Genomic DNA, 15189 nt, shown 5'->3' on the forward strand with positions numbered 1-15189 from the left:
AATTTAGTCAACAGCGTTGGCCGAGTCATGCAAGTCATCGCAGTTTTTGTTAGGCTAATGCCTTTTGGAAGTAGTGTTTACCTTGTTACTTTTCACGCACAGCTGATCCAAGAAAGAATGTAATATAAAGACAGCTGTCGAATATTGCTCCGAAATAAATGGTAAAATACTATAGTAACAGTTTAGTGTTAACAGATGTCGAGCTGTCAAAACAAGCTCGACACGCAGTGGAATTACTTCCTATATTTCGTCTCCTATGGCAACAAGCAAAGTGCTTTACGGCTGACCGCAATACAACCATTCCTGACGTAAAACGTTTCAAGAGAGCTCTGGTTTAGGTTCAGGTGGGTGCTTAAAGTTAAGTGAAGTTTAACTTCATTTTATCGCTATCCATCAGAAAATAAATACAGAAGGCACATTAAGTTACATAATATTTATGAGTCTTAAGTAATTTTAGTAAGTATCCAAACATTCAACCTGATAGTAATTAGCTCTTCATTAGCACAAGGAAACCATAAATGTGATGTGTGTGTTATGTTAGCTTCATGCTATCCCAAATCATGCAAATGTGACACCATTCCTTCTAGAAGCTTTGTAAAAATATAAATCTATGTTTATCTTTTTATTCATTTAACTTATTCGGAAAGGTAAAATTTGAAAGATGACCGAAGCAAGTGCAAAGATCCAGAACCAAGGTAAAGCTGATGCTAATACATCACAACACTATTTTTTTGTTGCATCAAATTTTGAACTATGTAACAGTTAATAGTTTTGTACTGTATATCCTATGGTGCTGTGATTACTGTTTTTGATTCATACAAATTACACTTTATTTTTCAAGGCAGCTCAGATCCACCTCAGCTTTCGTCCCTCAGGACAACAAAAAGGCCATATGACAAGCTTTCCTCTACGGACGTTGACCATACTTTTAAACAACAGGTAATCAAGTCTTTTTTTTTTTTAAAGACACCTTCATTCTAATAAAATCAACATAATTCCAGGATACTGGAGATAATAATGTAGCAAGTCATGCTGCACTTCTGTGTCCACTATGCAGGTGTCTGTTGTCATTTCTGTGCATGATCAGGCAGCAGCACAGTCCTCTCTGACCAAACCTGATGTCATACCTGAGAAAACGGTTGATGAATCCGGTGTGAATGATACTGTTAAAAAGCAACAGGAGGCAACAGTTGCACAACCCATCAATGATACTCAACTAGATATTTCTACTGTGAGGGAAGATAGCAAGAGCGGAAAGAACAAGGAAGAAGAAAAAATGGCAGAGAAATGTGACCGGACACTGCCTCAAACGTGCAATGATCAAGACCAGGTCTTTTCATTGACTACTGAAAAAGCAGCTCAGTCACGTTCAACTGCTTTAGAAGATCAACAGAGAACAAAGAATGACCTCCAATGTGATTTAGTAAAAAAACAAGAAGTGAACCAAGGTGCACATAGCAATGAGCGCATGGGTGACAGCAAAGATGACAAAGCTGAAGTAGTGCCAGGAGAGCCAGCCAAAAAGAGGAAAAGGATGGGTATGTGTGGTCTGACAGAGAAGGAGCGAAGTCATTTTTTACAAATAAGTAAGAATGTAAATGGACAGAACAGCAGACAGAAAGTTGATCAGCAGATATCCATCAATCAAGTTGACATTGAATCACCGCTCTTAACACCATCACTGCTCCCAACCTGTGTGGCCAGCTTTGCAGAACCGAGAGAGGAAGAGGAACTTTGCTCCAGTCAGGATAGTGCGGCGGACAGGTGAGTTACGATGTCTTGTTTTTATGAACAACTAAAGGTTTTCAAGTAAAAATAAAATTGTTAAGAGGTTTATTGAGCTCAGGTTTTCAAAAGTATGATGGTTCCAACCACACATGTACTGTGGGGGTTACACACAAATTGAGTACAATCCGAAGCTGGAAAATTCCAAATGAAGTGGAAAATTACAATAATATGATTCCTTCTTCTTCGATTAAAGAAAAATGTGTTCTAACAAATAAGATAAAGTGCAATGATGATACAGATAAGCAACATGTTAAGTTGGTTTCATTTGCTTTGTTAAAACACAGGCCAGAAACAGTCCACATTCCTGACACTCCCTCTGATGGGTGTGACATTGTATGCAAGCCGAGTTGTTTGTACGGCAAAAGTCAGGCCCAGGAAGAGGGCTCAGTTCTTGCTCTGGATCCAACTAAAGACAGCAAGTCAGACCCACCTGCAATGGAAAAGGAATATTGTTTGGAGAACCCAAATTTCCAAGAAGTGCACTGTGGATCATCAAGCATAAGTTCTGGTGACGTGGAGGTGCAGTGTGTTGCCAAAACAACTGATGAGAAGAGGCATGACTTTTGTGGTGATGCTGTGGACTGTGATCAAGACAAAGCAGACGCGTTGTCTCCAAACACCCAGGAAGGGGACTGCAGTGTCAAACTCTGTGAAGCTGCGCCCTCTGGCGTCTCAGAGACGAATGACATGGTGAGTAGTTTACCCAGTTGTCCTGTAGGGAAAGCCGTATGAGCTTTGAGGCACATGCACTGATACTGTACAACCCACATTCACATCAGTTCCCCCCAAAAGGCTTTTGATATCTGACGGGCATTTATTTGAGCGACAATTGAGAAAACTTGAGGCCCTCGCTGATCCGCGGTGCACATAAGCCTCCGCCTTGCCCTCCCTCCTCCACTGACTTCTTTAGCAGTGCCGAACGCAAGCCACCAGGCCAATTCACTCCAGAATGCTGGTCTCTTCTGACCTGCAGCATCAGACGGACAGGTAATGACAATGTTCAATCCCTGACATTTCTTGGAGGAAAAAACCCTAAGACTTAACATTATAGCACTGCAAACAAACATTACGTGGCTACTGGGCCGATATGTTTCATAAGTACACACAAAAAAGGGGGGTTGGTGTTTAGGAGGAGTGTAACAAAAAACGGTTTGAATCGGGAAAGCGTTTTTTTATTTAAAAAGTGCGAGTGCATCAAATCAAATTGTTCCACTTTGAAATGTATCGCAAACGTATTGAATCATCTTTTATTGGAGAGAGATATTTTAGAAGGAAATAGCACATATACAGTGCTGACAACTTAATTCAAAGGTGTGTAAAATGACAACAAAAAGGTCTTTGTATCATACCCTCTCGAACTGACCATATCGAATCGTAGTCACACACACACACTCCTAGTATTTAGGCATCACACCCACTGGAAACGTTTGCCTTTTAATGTAAAGACACACATGCCTACACGTTAAATATATTTCACATAACATAATTTCATAGCCTTTTCCAGCTGTTTATTGACATTTTAAAGAGGTCAAACAGCTGCCGTGCAGACTTTGTTTTAGTTTTACTGTCTTACTTTTTAGACAAGTTCAGTAGTTTCATTTCATTTAAAATCTTTATTTTAAATAAAGCATGATTCCAAACATGTCGGCTGAGGCATGATTGTGATTGTGACTGTGGTCAATTAGGATGCGATCTGAAATTTGCGCTGTTGCGGGACATACGGTATTGTAAAACCTTTTTGAGAATAATTTTATTTGTGCTTATTTTTGTTGCACAGCCTGGTCATGATGAGCGTTGTTCTGGCGCTGCGAACACAGAGCACCCACAAACCATTAACCCCGCTGACTTCCTTGGATCTGGGTGCTTGGATTTTGTCTCGGACTCGCAGCTGAACAACATCCAGTTGATGTAAGCAGATTTTCACTGTTAGAAATAGGAATATAGTATGAGTCCATTTACTTCCAAGTTTTTGAATGCACAGTCCTCACCGATGAACCTCACGTTGAATTATTCAAGGCTTTTCAAGGTCCTGTAACTGTTTGCACCATTCCAATGTATGTTCTCTCCAGTTAGTGGCTGCCAGTGCATTTAATACCTGGACCTTCAGTGGTGATTTACCCAATTTAATCCACCCCACAGGGTTGTGCCAACGATGAGCGTGCGACAAATGACTGACACCTCGTAAGTCGTGCCTTCTGACTGATTGGTTGTTTTTCTGCAGGCACGGCGGGTTTTTGTATATCACATTAGAGGCGTGAGATGGGACCAGAGATAATCTGTTGTCAAGTCAAAGCAACTGTGTTAACAAAGATTAAAAAAAGTGTATTTTTTTAAAAATGGAAACTCCCTCCTTCGGTTATTCTTCTGCCTGTCACCAGAGCTGGGCATCTCCCAACCGCCGCCGAGCTCCCGTCTAGATTTTTAAACAACCCACGTGGTCCCAGTCGGTCCGAGTCAGCCAAACGGCGTCGAGATTTAACCTGTACCTGCACACACAGGTGCCGCACTCCTGACACGCGGCCGAGTAAGGAAAAAAAAAAACAGTGTGGTGTATCCTGCGGTCCCACAGACGCAATGACTTGTGCCCCAAATTGTTTTTATTTCACCCATCACCCATCACCACGCCGTGTGTGTGTCAGTTGTTTTTGATACGTTTCTTTGTTTGTCTGCTCGTGCGGCGCCTGCCCGTGACGTGAAGATTACGTTCTCGACGCCGATTGGCTGTCGCCAACGAGGGACGGACTGGGACCACGTGGGTCGTTTAAATATGTAAACGGGAACTCGGTGGCGGTTAGGCGATGCCCAGCTCTGCCTGTCAGTATAGGTTGCTGGAATGGATATCCATCCATCCATTATCTATACCGCTTATACTCACGAGGGTCGCAGGGGTGCTGGAGCCTATCCCAGCTGTCAATGGGCAGTGGGCGGGGAACACCCTGAACTGGTTGTCAGCCAATCGCAGCTGGCATGGATAGATTTAACAAAATACTCTTTTGTCGTAAATGATCATTTTCTGACCAATTAAGTGAAATTGTTGGATTTGTCAAGACATGCCTGATGTTCTTTTACAACACATAGAAGTTGGAAATCACTCTGCTCAAATGCAGGATATAATATGACAGTGTAAGGAGAGTAGAGATCAAATCTGCTGAGCAAACATAAAAGTCGGTGAGTTGTGCTCAAGTTTACATACCCTTTGCTTTTATGTTGGTGGTTAGTGAATCCATTCGTTATCACTTAATTTGTGTGTGGCCATTTTAAATCATGATGACAAGCAGAGTTGGAAAATGTACTCCCATTCCGTACTTGATTAGAGAAGTACAATTACTTGTGTAAAAATTGACTTTGGTAAAAGTAACTCATTCAAATAATTACTGAAGTAAAAGTTAAAAAGTACAAGCTCTGAAATTTACTTGAAGGGTAAAAGTTAAACGTATTTTTAGTAAATGATTTCTCCTCACTTCATATAACTTAAAGGCTATTAAAGTTGAAAGACAACAATCCCTTAAATCTGGCTCAGCATTGGTTTCCAAACTGTGATGAATCATGCATGTAGACCCATTCTTGGAATCAAGTATAAAAGTACAAATTAAAAATCTGCGCTTTTACAAACTCACTCACTGCACTCAGTAAACATTAACGATGAAGTACATTTTATGTCCATGCCAGCAGCTCAATGCAAATTATATTCAGGCACGTTCTGAATAGCCTGAGATAGCACTGGCCAACCTAAGTTCCTCTGTGTTGTACCTGAGTTGAGAGGTCATTAATATAAACTAAATTATGCTTCATGTTCATGATGAGATTCCGATGTGTGCTGGTGGCTACACAGATAGACTGAATAGAAGACTAGAGATGCCAGCGCGCTTTAGCATTGAGATTAAGTTGTAATTTGCCCATTCTTCAACTGATTTTCATGAGGTTTAATTTTTTTGTGAATGCAAATTATTTTCCGATCAACATATGGCATTTGAAGAAAAGGCTTACATTTTTCTTCTTTTTTTTACCTGTTAAAAGGTCACTCTCAGTTCCCTTGTCGTAATTGTACGGTGTTGGACACAAGCGCACATTGTAGCAGCATCCTTGGTCATCTGGTTTTCTTACCGACCACACACGAAATGCACTCATGACTTTGACCCTCCTAGCTTAGTGTCATTGGGGCGGCATGGCTCATTGATAGAGTGGTTGTTTCCCAACCCGGACGTTGTGGGTTCGATCCCTGGCCATTGTGACCATGTTGAAGTATCCTTGAGAGCAAGATATTGAACCCCCATTTGCCCTTGATGCTGTGTCATCAGTACAATTTAATTGTATTCATATAGCGCATTTCACAACAGCTACAGCTGTAACAAAGCACTTTACATACAACAACAAAATAGCCATAATGCAACAAGTGAAATCAATAATTGAACACAAAACACTATCTATAATAGACACCAGAAAAACAGCCGAAAATGTGTCAGTAGGTAGATGAGGTACAGTGTGAAGCGCTTTGAGTTGAAAGGGGCGTGTCAGTTGAAAGGGGCGTGTCACATCTACTGACACACGTGGACAACATTTTTGGAAAGCTTCTGTTGAAATAAGAAAATAATAATGAAAGAAAAATAATTGTAATGATACATTTTTAAAAAATAATGAAAATTTAAATCGTAATAATACATTTTAAAAAATAATGATAATTAACCAATGAAAATAAGACACTGCTTATAAATCGGTGTTCAACATAATTATATATATTTAAAAAAATTAACTCATGAAACAAAAATGGACAAAAATGATGGCACCACTCGAAAAGATAAGGTGTGTCCTCTGATTAGCATCACAGGTGTCTTCAAGCTTGTATGCAGTCAGCCGGCCTATTTAAGGATCAGGTTCCAAAGATTTTTCAGAGTCTGTTCAAATTCATCTTCTCATTGGTTTACATTTTTTTCAAGATACTTAGTATGTATCAATTTAGTTCACTAAATTAATTAGAAGCTAATTAGTATGTATAAATTAATTTCACGTAATTATTAAATGTAAATCATTGTAATCCAAATATTGAGTAAATATTTTTTTTTTCAGGATAATTAGTATGTATGAATTAATTTGAACAAATTCATTAGAATCTAATCAGTACCTAATTATTAAATCTAAATTAATGTCATCCAAATATTTGGTACCGGCAAATAGAAATTGTATTTTTTTTTTCAAGCCAATTAGTATGTATGAATTAAATTCATCAAATATATTAGAAGCTGATTAGTATGTATAAATTAATTTCAACTAATTATTAAATCCAAATCAATGTAATCCACATATTTAGTAAATAGAAATCAATGTCTTCAAGATAATTAGTATTTATAAATTAATTTACCCAATTAGTAAATATAAATCACTATCAAATATTAAAATATTTCATAAATATACATTAATTCCACCAGATGAATGAGAAAATGTAAATCCAAAAGCCTCAAATGTTTAGTATAACACATAGTCAATTTTTGTTAATTTTCCACATTAAGTTTATTTGGATTCACTCAGCATGTGTGTATGATCACTTAATCCAAAATATTTCAACCACTGATTACATTCCTTTGTATGCAATAGTTTTGTTTGAATATACTTAATTAAATCAGTGGTTATTAATCAAAGTTGAACTAAAATGTATTCCGTTATATAATTGTCACTTTGCCTCCTTAATTTTCTTATGTAGACAATGGTCACACTTTTCTGAGTGCATGCCTCTTATTTGAATTCCTCCAAGGTCTTTTCTTGCATGCCCTCAATGTACTAAGGCAGGGATGTCAAACTCATTTTTGTTGCGGGCCATATTGGACTTCCAACTTCCCTTGGAGAGACATTATGAATGTGAAACCTTGTAAAGATTTCGTCACCTCCTAATATTATGACATATACAGTAGACAACAAATTGATTGATACTAGTTTTGATAGTTTGTTGAACTATTGTTCAAGTTACTGTAATAATATAACAAGAACATCCTTGAAATAACAACATTACTATTTGACACATATGACAATTTTAACTTTGGCTACAGATTTTAGGAAGCATCATGGAAGTTAACATGCTTGATATGCTTTCGCGGGCCACATAAAAAAAATTATGCGGTGGGCCATATCTGGCCCCCGGCGCCTTGAGTTTGACACCAGTGTATTAAGGTTTTTTTTTTTTTTCATTTGTTTGGATGGTTTCTTTGTATCTGAATATGAAGATGCACAATGGGGTTAACACAATACGATTTTCTGATCTCCGTTGCGCAGTTGCTTCCAACGTTACTGCTTATGTTATTGTATTGTTTTGTTGTGTATGTGCAATTAAAATGCCTCAAATAATACCTGGCTAACTAGCAAGCTAACTGCCTGGCAAAGGGAAAGATGGCAAGCTCAAACGTGAACACAGCGGGCATTGTGAACAACTTTCAACTTTCATTAATTGAGTCAGTGAATGGCCAAGAAAACAAACAGAAAAAGGTGTTTCTGTGTATGTTTCAATGAGAACAGCAAAATGGCTAGCTACGTTGTTGGTTCAACATTCCAAGGAGCCTTGAGATGGAAGATATAGACAATGTGGATTATATACATAGTGTGCACAAAATCATTTATTTACTTTGCCAAGAGGATAAGTTCTAACCCAAAATCGAATATACATTTTTCCACACTTGGGTAGCTAAAACAACTGAGCGTTTTAGTGTGTACCTCTTTGTTTGTACTCGGTCTAGATTTTAGACACTCGTGACTCGCAACGACAAACGTCTTTTGTAACATTCCATGATGTTTTCCCTTCTTGAAGAAGTTTCATAATTCAATTCTTTGTTTCAACTGACCTCTTTTCTTGAAGCCACGATTCATGTCAATTTGGTCCAACTCTTCAAGGTGTGAATACTCGTATTTAACTGCTGACTAAATAACAGATTCAATCTGATGCAGGTATTTGTTTTAGAACTGAAAATTACAAGTTGATTCCACTTTTTTTCCTCAGAATTAAGTGAGTCCACATTTTTTCCACTGGTTGCTAAAAAAAAGTGAATGAAAGTGATTTTTGGTCCAAAAATAAAAATTCCAAATGATCAATCACCGGTCATTCAATTTCTTTGGCCAGGTGTTTAACACACTCTTCATGTAAACCTGAGTTCTGAATTCATACTATTTAATAGGTAACAAGTTAATTTTCATTATACAGTCAAGTTCAACACAATTTTATCGACACATTTCTCATCTACAAATTAAATGAACTAAATTGAATTGAAAATGTTTAAAAAACATCAAAATATACTTTATTCTTGTTTTATAATTAAGTTAATAAATAGTAAATAGCTTATTCAAATAATGCACCACATCCAATTCACCAATAATCCAAAATAATAAGAACAACATATAGAATGAAGACAAATAGTTTATTTTATCAATTAAATATTTATAGCAATATTTTTACATTGCATTTGTCTCATGCAAGTAATTATGAAGCAATTTTACTAAATAATGTAATGCTTACTGTAAATGTATTTTTAGTTTTTATATACAATAATTAACCAATAACTAAATCCATCTATAAAATGAAAAAATGAATATGAATTGATACATGAAAACATGCAATCGTTTATTTTATTCTTTACTAACACGTTATATATATATATATATATATATATATATATATATATATATATATATATATATATATATTATTTTATTTCAAATTATTGGTTAGTCAAATAAAACTGATTATACATATATTATCTCATTTATATTCAACCAATAGTAAGTTGTGATGAGAGAAATGAATACAAAATATATAAAACTGAGACGCACAAACCCCCGTTAGAAAATGTGCGCTTGTTCGTATTGTCGTTCATAATATTTCTTGTGTTTTCCTTGCTCAGTATTAAATGCGTTAACAATAGGCGACACATTATGTCTCCTCCAGTGAGGACCAGACAGCAACGGAGAAAGTTGTTCAACCCTGCGGCCGTGAAGAAGATGCCTCGGTATTGATGTGCGGCCTCATCAAGGAACTCTCCTTCCTCAAGTTGGTCAATCGCCCCTTATATTATTAGGGCGATGTGTAGATTTTGTTGATGATTCCGAATGCATTGTCTGTCTTCCAGTCGAACCGTTATGAGCGCTCACCGAGAGATTGAGAACATGCGGCGTGGCAGTAAGAATTCAAGAAACTTACACCGCTGAGACGTCGTCCGACTGAGATCCCAAGTTGATGGCCAATGGAAACGTTGGTTCTTTGTTGCGCCATTTTACATTTTAGAGTTTGACTGTGTAGCACAAATTACCTTTTAATTAATGTTCACTTCTATTCACTTTACTGCGAAGTAAAGCTGGGTTTAATGGTTTCATCTGTTACCTCTTATTGAGAAGTGTTTAAATGATAATTCTTTCACATCAGAACCAAAACAAAGAATTCAAAGTGTGGTTTTAAAGTTATAATTCGGTTGTAAAAGAATACACACACTCTTACTCCACAAACGGAGAGGAACATTAAAAATATGTCAATGTCACATGCACAATACTGAAAATAACAAGCTTCAACAACGGGCATTTGCACACCATATAACACTAATGAGTCATTAAATCAGGAAAAAAACGATGAGTAAGTTATCCTCCTCGAACAAAAGCGAGCCGACCACTTTTTAAAATATTTAAAAGTTCCCAAGCAGTACCTGGCAGTAGTTGTCTGATAGTAAAACAGCATGCAGAAAACACCTTACAAACACGCACATGCATGTCCAACACGAGCACGAACAAACGCGCGCAAACGCACGCAGACGCGTGTTGAACCAGTTGCCAGCCAATTCCAATTAAATGTTAGCATTCCGTGGCGCGTGTGGGTGAAAGCCGCCAAGTTGAGCTTCGGCGTTTGGACGGATGTAAACCGAGGTGTAGACGCTGTCAACCTTTGGACAGAACCGCTTGGTGTGAGCTTGGGCGCCGGTGGCACCACACAGAGGACACACGTATTGGCGCAGATACGGGCACAGAACTTCTCCAGTGTGATTCTTCAACCAGTGAGAATTGTAGACCAATTCAGTCTCTCCGTTCTGTTTGCAAAAACTGCACCTCATGCTGATAAAGTCCGCAGGTGGAAGCCTGGGTGCCTGCTGCTGACGCGCAGTCTCCCTGCGATGCTGCGCACCGCTTGTCCTTCCTTCCCAGCCAGCATTGACTGGCGGACGAGCAGAAGCAGTCAACAGGTCCCTCTGGCCGTCAGAGGGCTGTCGCGTGGAGAATCCTCGGGTTGGACATCCAACACGAACAGCTGGAACAAGAGTGGCCTCGGGGTAGCTTCTTTTTGCGGATGCGTTACCGCGCAGAGAGCCCAAAGCGTCGTATTCTGTGTGCCGAACTTCAGCGGCCACAGAGCGAGACTGCATGGAAGTATTCCGAGCGAGAGTTCCTCGGATTAGATCCGACAGACCCATGTAGTCTTTCCAAAGCTGAAAACTTTCGCCGTTCGATTCCATGAAGGAAAGCTCCCGCACCATGGAGTCCATTTTTCAGACTGAACTGCCCCCTCGTCGGTCGCGTGGCTGTTAATTTTGCCCCCAAGTAGGAGAAGGGTATGCACGGCGTGTGGCGACCTCGACACTCACTGGGGACCACGATGAGCGGAAGCTGTCGAAAGTGCCAGGAGGAGCCGTGTTTATTTTGCAGCATATGAATATGAAATCACAGCCCAATTACGATATTCAAGGGTATCTGCAAGAGTAGACTATAAATCGCGTTATTCTGCAAACGTGCATTTGCAAATGTAGACTTTAGATAATATTTGTTTACGTGGGCTAGTAGCCACGTTCGCCCTATTAATCAAACACATGCTTGGTTGCTGATTTATATTTTTCAGCACCTACATATTGTGGAATAAGAAAGACATTGTAGACACAGACAAAAAACGTTATTTAATCTCTATTATTTATGAATAACATAAATTTGGTTGTCAGTTTTATTTCAAATGGTTTATTTTAACACATCAAGAATTCATCTTGATATAATTTTAAATGCAATCGTTATTATGTCGTTTAGAAGTTTGGCAGGGTACAACCCAGTCTATATTTTTTCTTATTTACTGACCAAAGCAAATTTGAAGTAGGTGAGATTTGAATCTCTCTAAAATACAGTATAGCATTGTTACAGAAAGATGTTGCTTATTTGATTATTTGATTGTAAACTGGATAAAGATTTGGAATTTGCTAACAATAGATTTGATTAAATAATAAAGAGAAATACGTGTCATTTAAAATAATGCATATGTATTATCCTTGCAAGTTTTTTCTTTTTTTCTAGCAACGTGTCAAAATAGACATTGATACCGAGCGTTGTTTTGTTAGGGATTACCCATTTTCTGCTAAATTATGACAAATATTTCCTTATATATATATATATATATATATGTATCCCCTTTGCATTGCTTTTACATATTTGAAAATTAAGTCATATATAGTATAATACATTTATGGTTGTGGCTTTTTTAAAGTCTTATTCATGTTTTAAGGTACACATGCAGCAAAGCAGCAAGTACTGCAATATGACCAGAGATAAGTGGTGAACAATACTAAATTATAATGTCTACATGTCTCACATGTATGTCTTTCAGAATATATTAGTAAGTATATTAAAAAGAGAATTAAAAGGCCAAGGTTATTTGACAGACTCCCTTTGGCCTACATTAAGAAGTTAAAGCAAGCATCTTATTCATTGCTGTAACTACAAAACAAAAACCCCCAAAAAGATGGCGACGCGGTGTCTTGTGCCGGGCTTTGATTGTTAATTGGGTGCACGTGGCGGCGCGTGCACACCAGCTTCAGACACCAGCTGCCTTGGCCCCGCCCACTCGAAGTGCCTTTTTTTTTTTTTACTGGTCACAGCATTGTATATGCAGTAGGATTTACAGCCCCGTGAGATCAAATGTTATGAGCATCTTGGTGTGATGTGTGTCATCAATGATCTTTGAGACTGCTATTTTTCTGATGAAGAATACTGTTTTTCAGTGGTTAAGTCCATGCCTCAGAGACTGCATACAAACGCCAGAAGTGGTGCAACAAGGCACTTGTCGTACTGTCTTATTTTAAGGGAAGGGGCGTCATGATTCTGTATTTTCTTCTTCGGAATTGAACGATTCCAAATTTGTTTCCTCAACTTGCTCTATGTCACTGACTACAAAAAAAAACCTTTCTTGCTTTTTTTTAGTGTTTATTAAAGCTAGAAAGGTGGCATTTTGGATAATAAGTTTTGTGCCGCATACAGATGATTTCTCCCAAATTACATATTGAAATGGTCATCGTTCAGGGGCGGTGATTCCATATTTTTTGCCAAAGATTTTAAGGTGAACTTGGGTGACATGAAGGCGCTTCTAAATAAAATGAATTACTGATATATTTGAGACATCACTTAAATCGTTCAGTTTAGTCATTTTGTGGAGCAACGTTTTGCAGGTTTATTCGCGGGACAGGTTTTATTAAACAATACAATATAACAGAGAGATTGAATACAGCTGTTGAATATTTCAGCATTCAAGTATCCTACTGGAAATTCTGTAAAATAATATTGTTTCTGATAAACTGTACTTTTACTTAATAATGGACAGCTGTTTTCCTTTTTTATAGAATCAACATTTTATACTTCTTAAATTCACTTTGTGCATAGTCGCAAACTATTTTATTGTCTAGAAACATTTTCAGTGGGGCAGTGAATTTGAAAATAATACCTTCAAAGGACTTGAATTTTGTTATCCTGGACTTAAATTGTATGCTTCATGTAACTTCACCATGTCCCAATCAAAGCGTGATTTGTAATTTTGATTTGAAAAAAAATATTGCCTAAATAACAGAGGTGGGCATTTTACTAAAGTTCACCCGTTCGTTATTCGTCATCCGTCAGCAGCCTGGATAACTGTCTGTCATCCAGCAATCCATCTTTTTTTGAAGCTGAACCAAACTGTAATTGTCTGTCGGTCATTCCGTCGTGTTATTTTAACCGCGCTTCGGTCAGTAAAAATCAAAGGTCCGCCAGTCCTTCAATCATCAATCCGGAAAAAAAAGGTCCAACAGATGAAAAATCCATCCCTCCATCCATTTTCTCAACCAATTTGATTAAAATGGAGTGCACTATGTACATCAGAGGTGTCCAAACTCGGACCTCAAGGGCCGGTGTCCTACCTGTTTTCCATCTTTCCCAGCTGCAACGCACCCGTTTCAAGAGATCATGATCGTTATCAAGCTCTTTGATAATTAAAATCAGGTGTGTTGCCGCAAGGAGAATTGGAAAACGGGCAGGAAAGCCCCTTGAGGGCCGGAGCTGGATAACCCCTGATCTACATCATGTTTCGGCTTTACAGCTTTACTCTCACATACATTTGACATTTCGCATAGCCTACATTTATTTGCCAATCTATTCAACTGTTAAGTGGGAGCGTGCTGCCGCTTTAACTTTTAACACTTAAACACTTTTGCTTACCTTAACCAGAATCCCGTGTCACATTGTTGCCAAATGTACAATCCTGGTGGATTCATATGCTTCCTAGCCCTTGTGCAACCCTTTTCTCTGACTTGACGTCTTTTTCTTCATCTTCTTTTAGAGATTGGCAAACAAATTTTGGTGCATTACTGCCACCTTCTGACCTAGAGTGTGGGGCTTCAAAATACCAGTTCACCACCTCCTAACCCTGCTCTTTCCAAAAATACAAATAGAAATGTAAAACTCAACTCACAACTTCTCTGTATTCAAAACTATTTTATATTACCTCTTTGCTCATAAGATGTTGTACTCTGAGCCTGACAAACTCATGATTCTCTCTTTAGTGCATACAGCCACGTGCTGTACATATACTGTACAATGCAGTCTGTGTCGCATTTCCGTCTCTCGTCAGCAAAACGGGCGCCCATCTATGATGGACTGTGAGGTCCATTCGGACTTGACCAGGTTAGTCATGATTACACAGATCCAGAAAATCCACTTCTGTCTGTGCTTAGTCCATCTTTTTCATTCTTTCCAAATGTTATTTCCAAATACATCTGTTTATTTTACTCATTTGCTAGCCTGTGCATTTTATATTAGGGCTGCGCGACGGAGGCAACTTGACATGTGTTAAGAGTCAGTCATAGATGGATGTAATGGAATGAATCTGGTCACTTTTCAAAATAAAATGTTTTGCCTCAGATAAATAAACCGGAAGTACTATACCTTTTTTTCCCTTTCATCTGTGTGGCCCGGTACCGGTCCGCGGCCCGGTGATTGGGGACCCCTGCCTTAATGGGAGGTAGGGAACAAACTCCCATTTACATCGCCGGTGTTTTTCAATCTGCCTTTTTAAGCCAGCCAGCTGCTCAGGAGCCTGAAGAGGCAGCAGCGAAAGGCAGCCAGCAAGCTGCTAATGTAAACAAAGCGACAGCAGCTGAC

At 38.5% G+C, this 15189-nt stretch overlaps 3 protein-coding genes across 12 annotated transcripts in view; 1 reads left to right on the forward strand and 2 right to left on the reverse strand.

Moving 5' to 3' along the window:
* Window positions 1-309, reverse strand: part of cc2d1a (coiled-coil and C2 domain containing 1A) — an 18711-nt gene extending 18402 nt beyond the window's left edge. Inside the window, exon 1 of one of the 2 annotated variants that reach the window (XM_086032604.1) lies at window positions 82-309. The gene's annotated coding sequence lies outside the window, so the exon portion shown is untranslated. The remainder of the gene's footprint in view (window positions 1-81) is intronic. The other variant, XM_086032603.1, reaches the window with a different exon arrangement.
* LOC147145626 (uncharacterized) overlaps window positions 1-10130 on the forward strand; it is a 10364-nt gene extending 234 nt beyond the window's left edge. The window contains exons 1-9 of one of the 5 annotated variants that reach the window (XM_086032605.1): window positions 262-344; window positions 648-695; window positions 842-939; window positions 1058-1764; window positions 2073-2478; window positions 3566-3696; window positions 3928-3969; window positions 9710-9811; window positions 9891-10130. In XM_086032605.1, coding sequence (XP_085888731.1) covers window positions 662-695; window positions 842-939; window positions 1058-1764; window positions 2073-2478; window positions 3566-3696; window positions 3928-3969; window positions 9710-9811; window positions 9891-9969 — 1599 coding nt within the window. In that variant the 5' untranslated portion in view covers window positions 262-344; window positions 648-661 and the 3' untranslated portion in view covers window positions 9970-10130. The other 4 variants (XM_086032606.1, XM_086032608.1, XM_086032607.1 and 1 more) reach the window with 4 other exon arrangements.
* Window positions 10131-10195: 65 nt separating this feature from the next.
* nanos3 (nanos homolog 3) lies at window positions 10196-15026 on the reverse strand. 5 transcript variants are annotated; one of them, XM_086032615.1, is made up of 2 exons: window positions 14974-15026; window positions 10196-11409 (listed from the first exon to the last, which is right to left on the reverse strand). In XM_086032615.1, the coding sequence occupies exon 2, from the start codon at window positions 11286-11288 to the stop codon at window positions 10596-10598; it is 693 nt and encodes a 230-aa protein (XP_085888741.1). In that variant the 5' UTR covers window positions 11289-11409; window positions 14974-15026; the 3' UTR covers window positions 10196-10595. The 5 variants fall into 5 exon arrangements, with proteins under 5 accessions (XP_085888741.1, XP_085888739.1, XP_085888740.1 ...); XM_086032613.1 differs by lacking the exon at window positions 14974-15026 and adding an exon at window positions 14248-14363; XM_086032614.1 differs by lacking the exon at window positions 14974-15026 and adding an exon at window positions 13950-13981.
* Between the last annotated feature and the right edge of the window lie 163 nt (window positions 15027-15189).

The sequence above is a fragment of the Filicampus tigris genome, chromosome 6 (assembly GCF_054856515.1).
Source record: "Filicampus tigris isolate MCC_2025a chromosome 6, RoL_Ftig_1.0, whole genome shotgun sequence".
NCBI lineage: Eukaryota > Metazoa > Chordata > Actinopteri > Syngnathiformes > Syngnathidae > Filicampus > Filicampus tigris.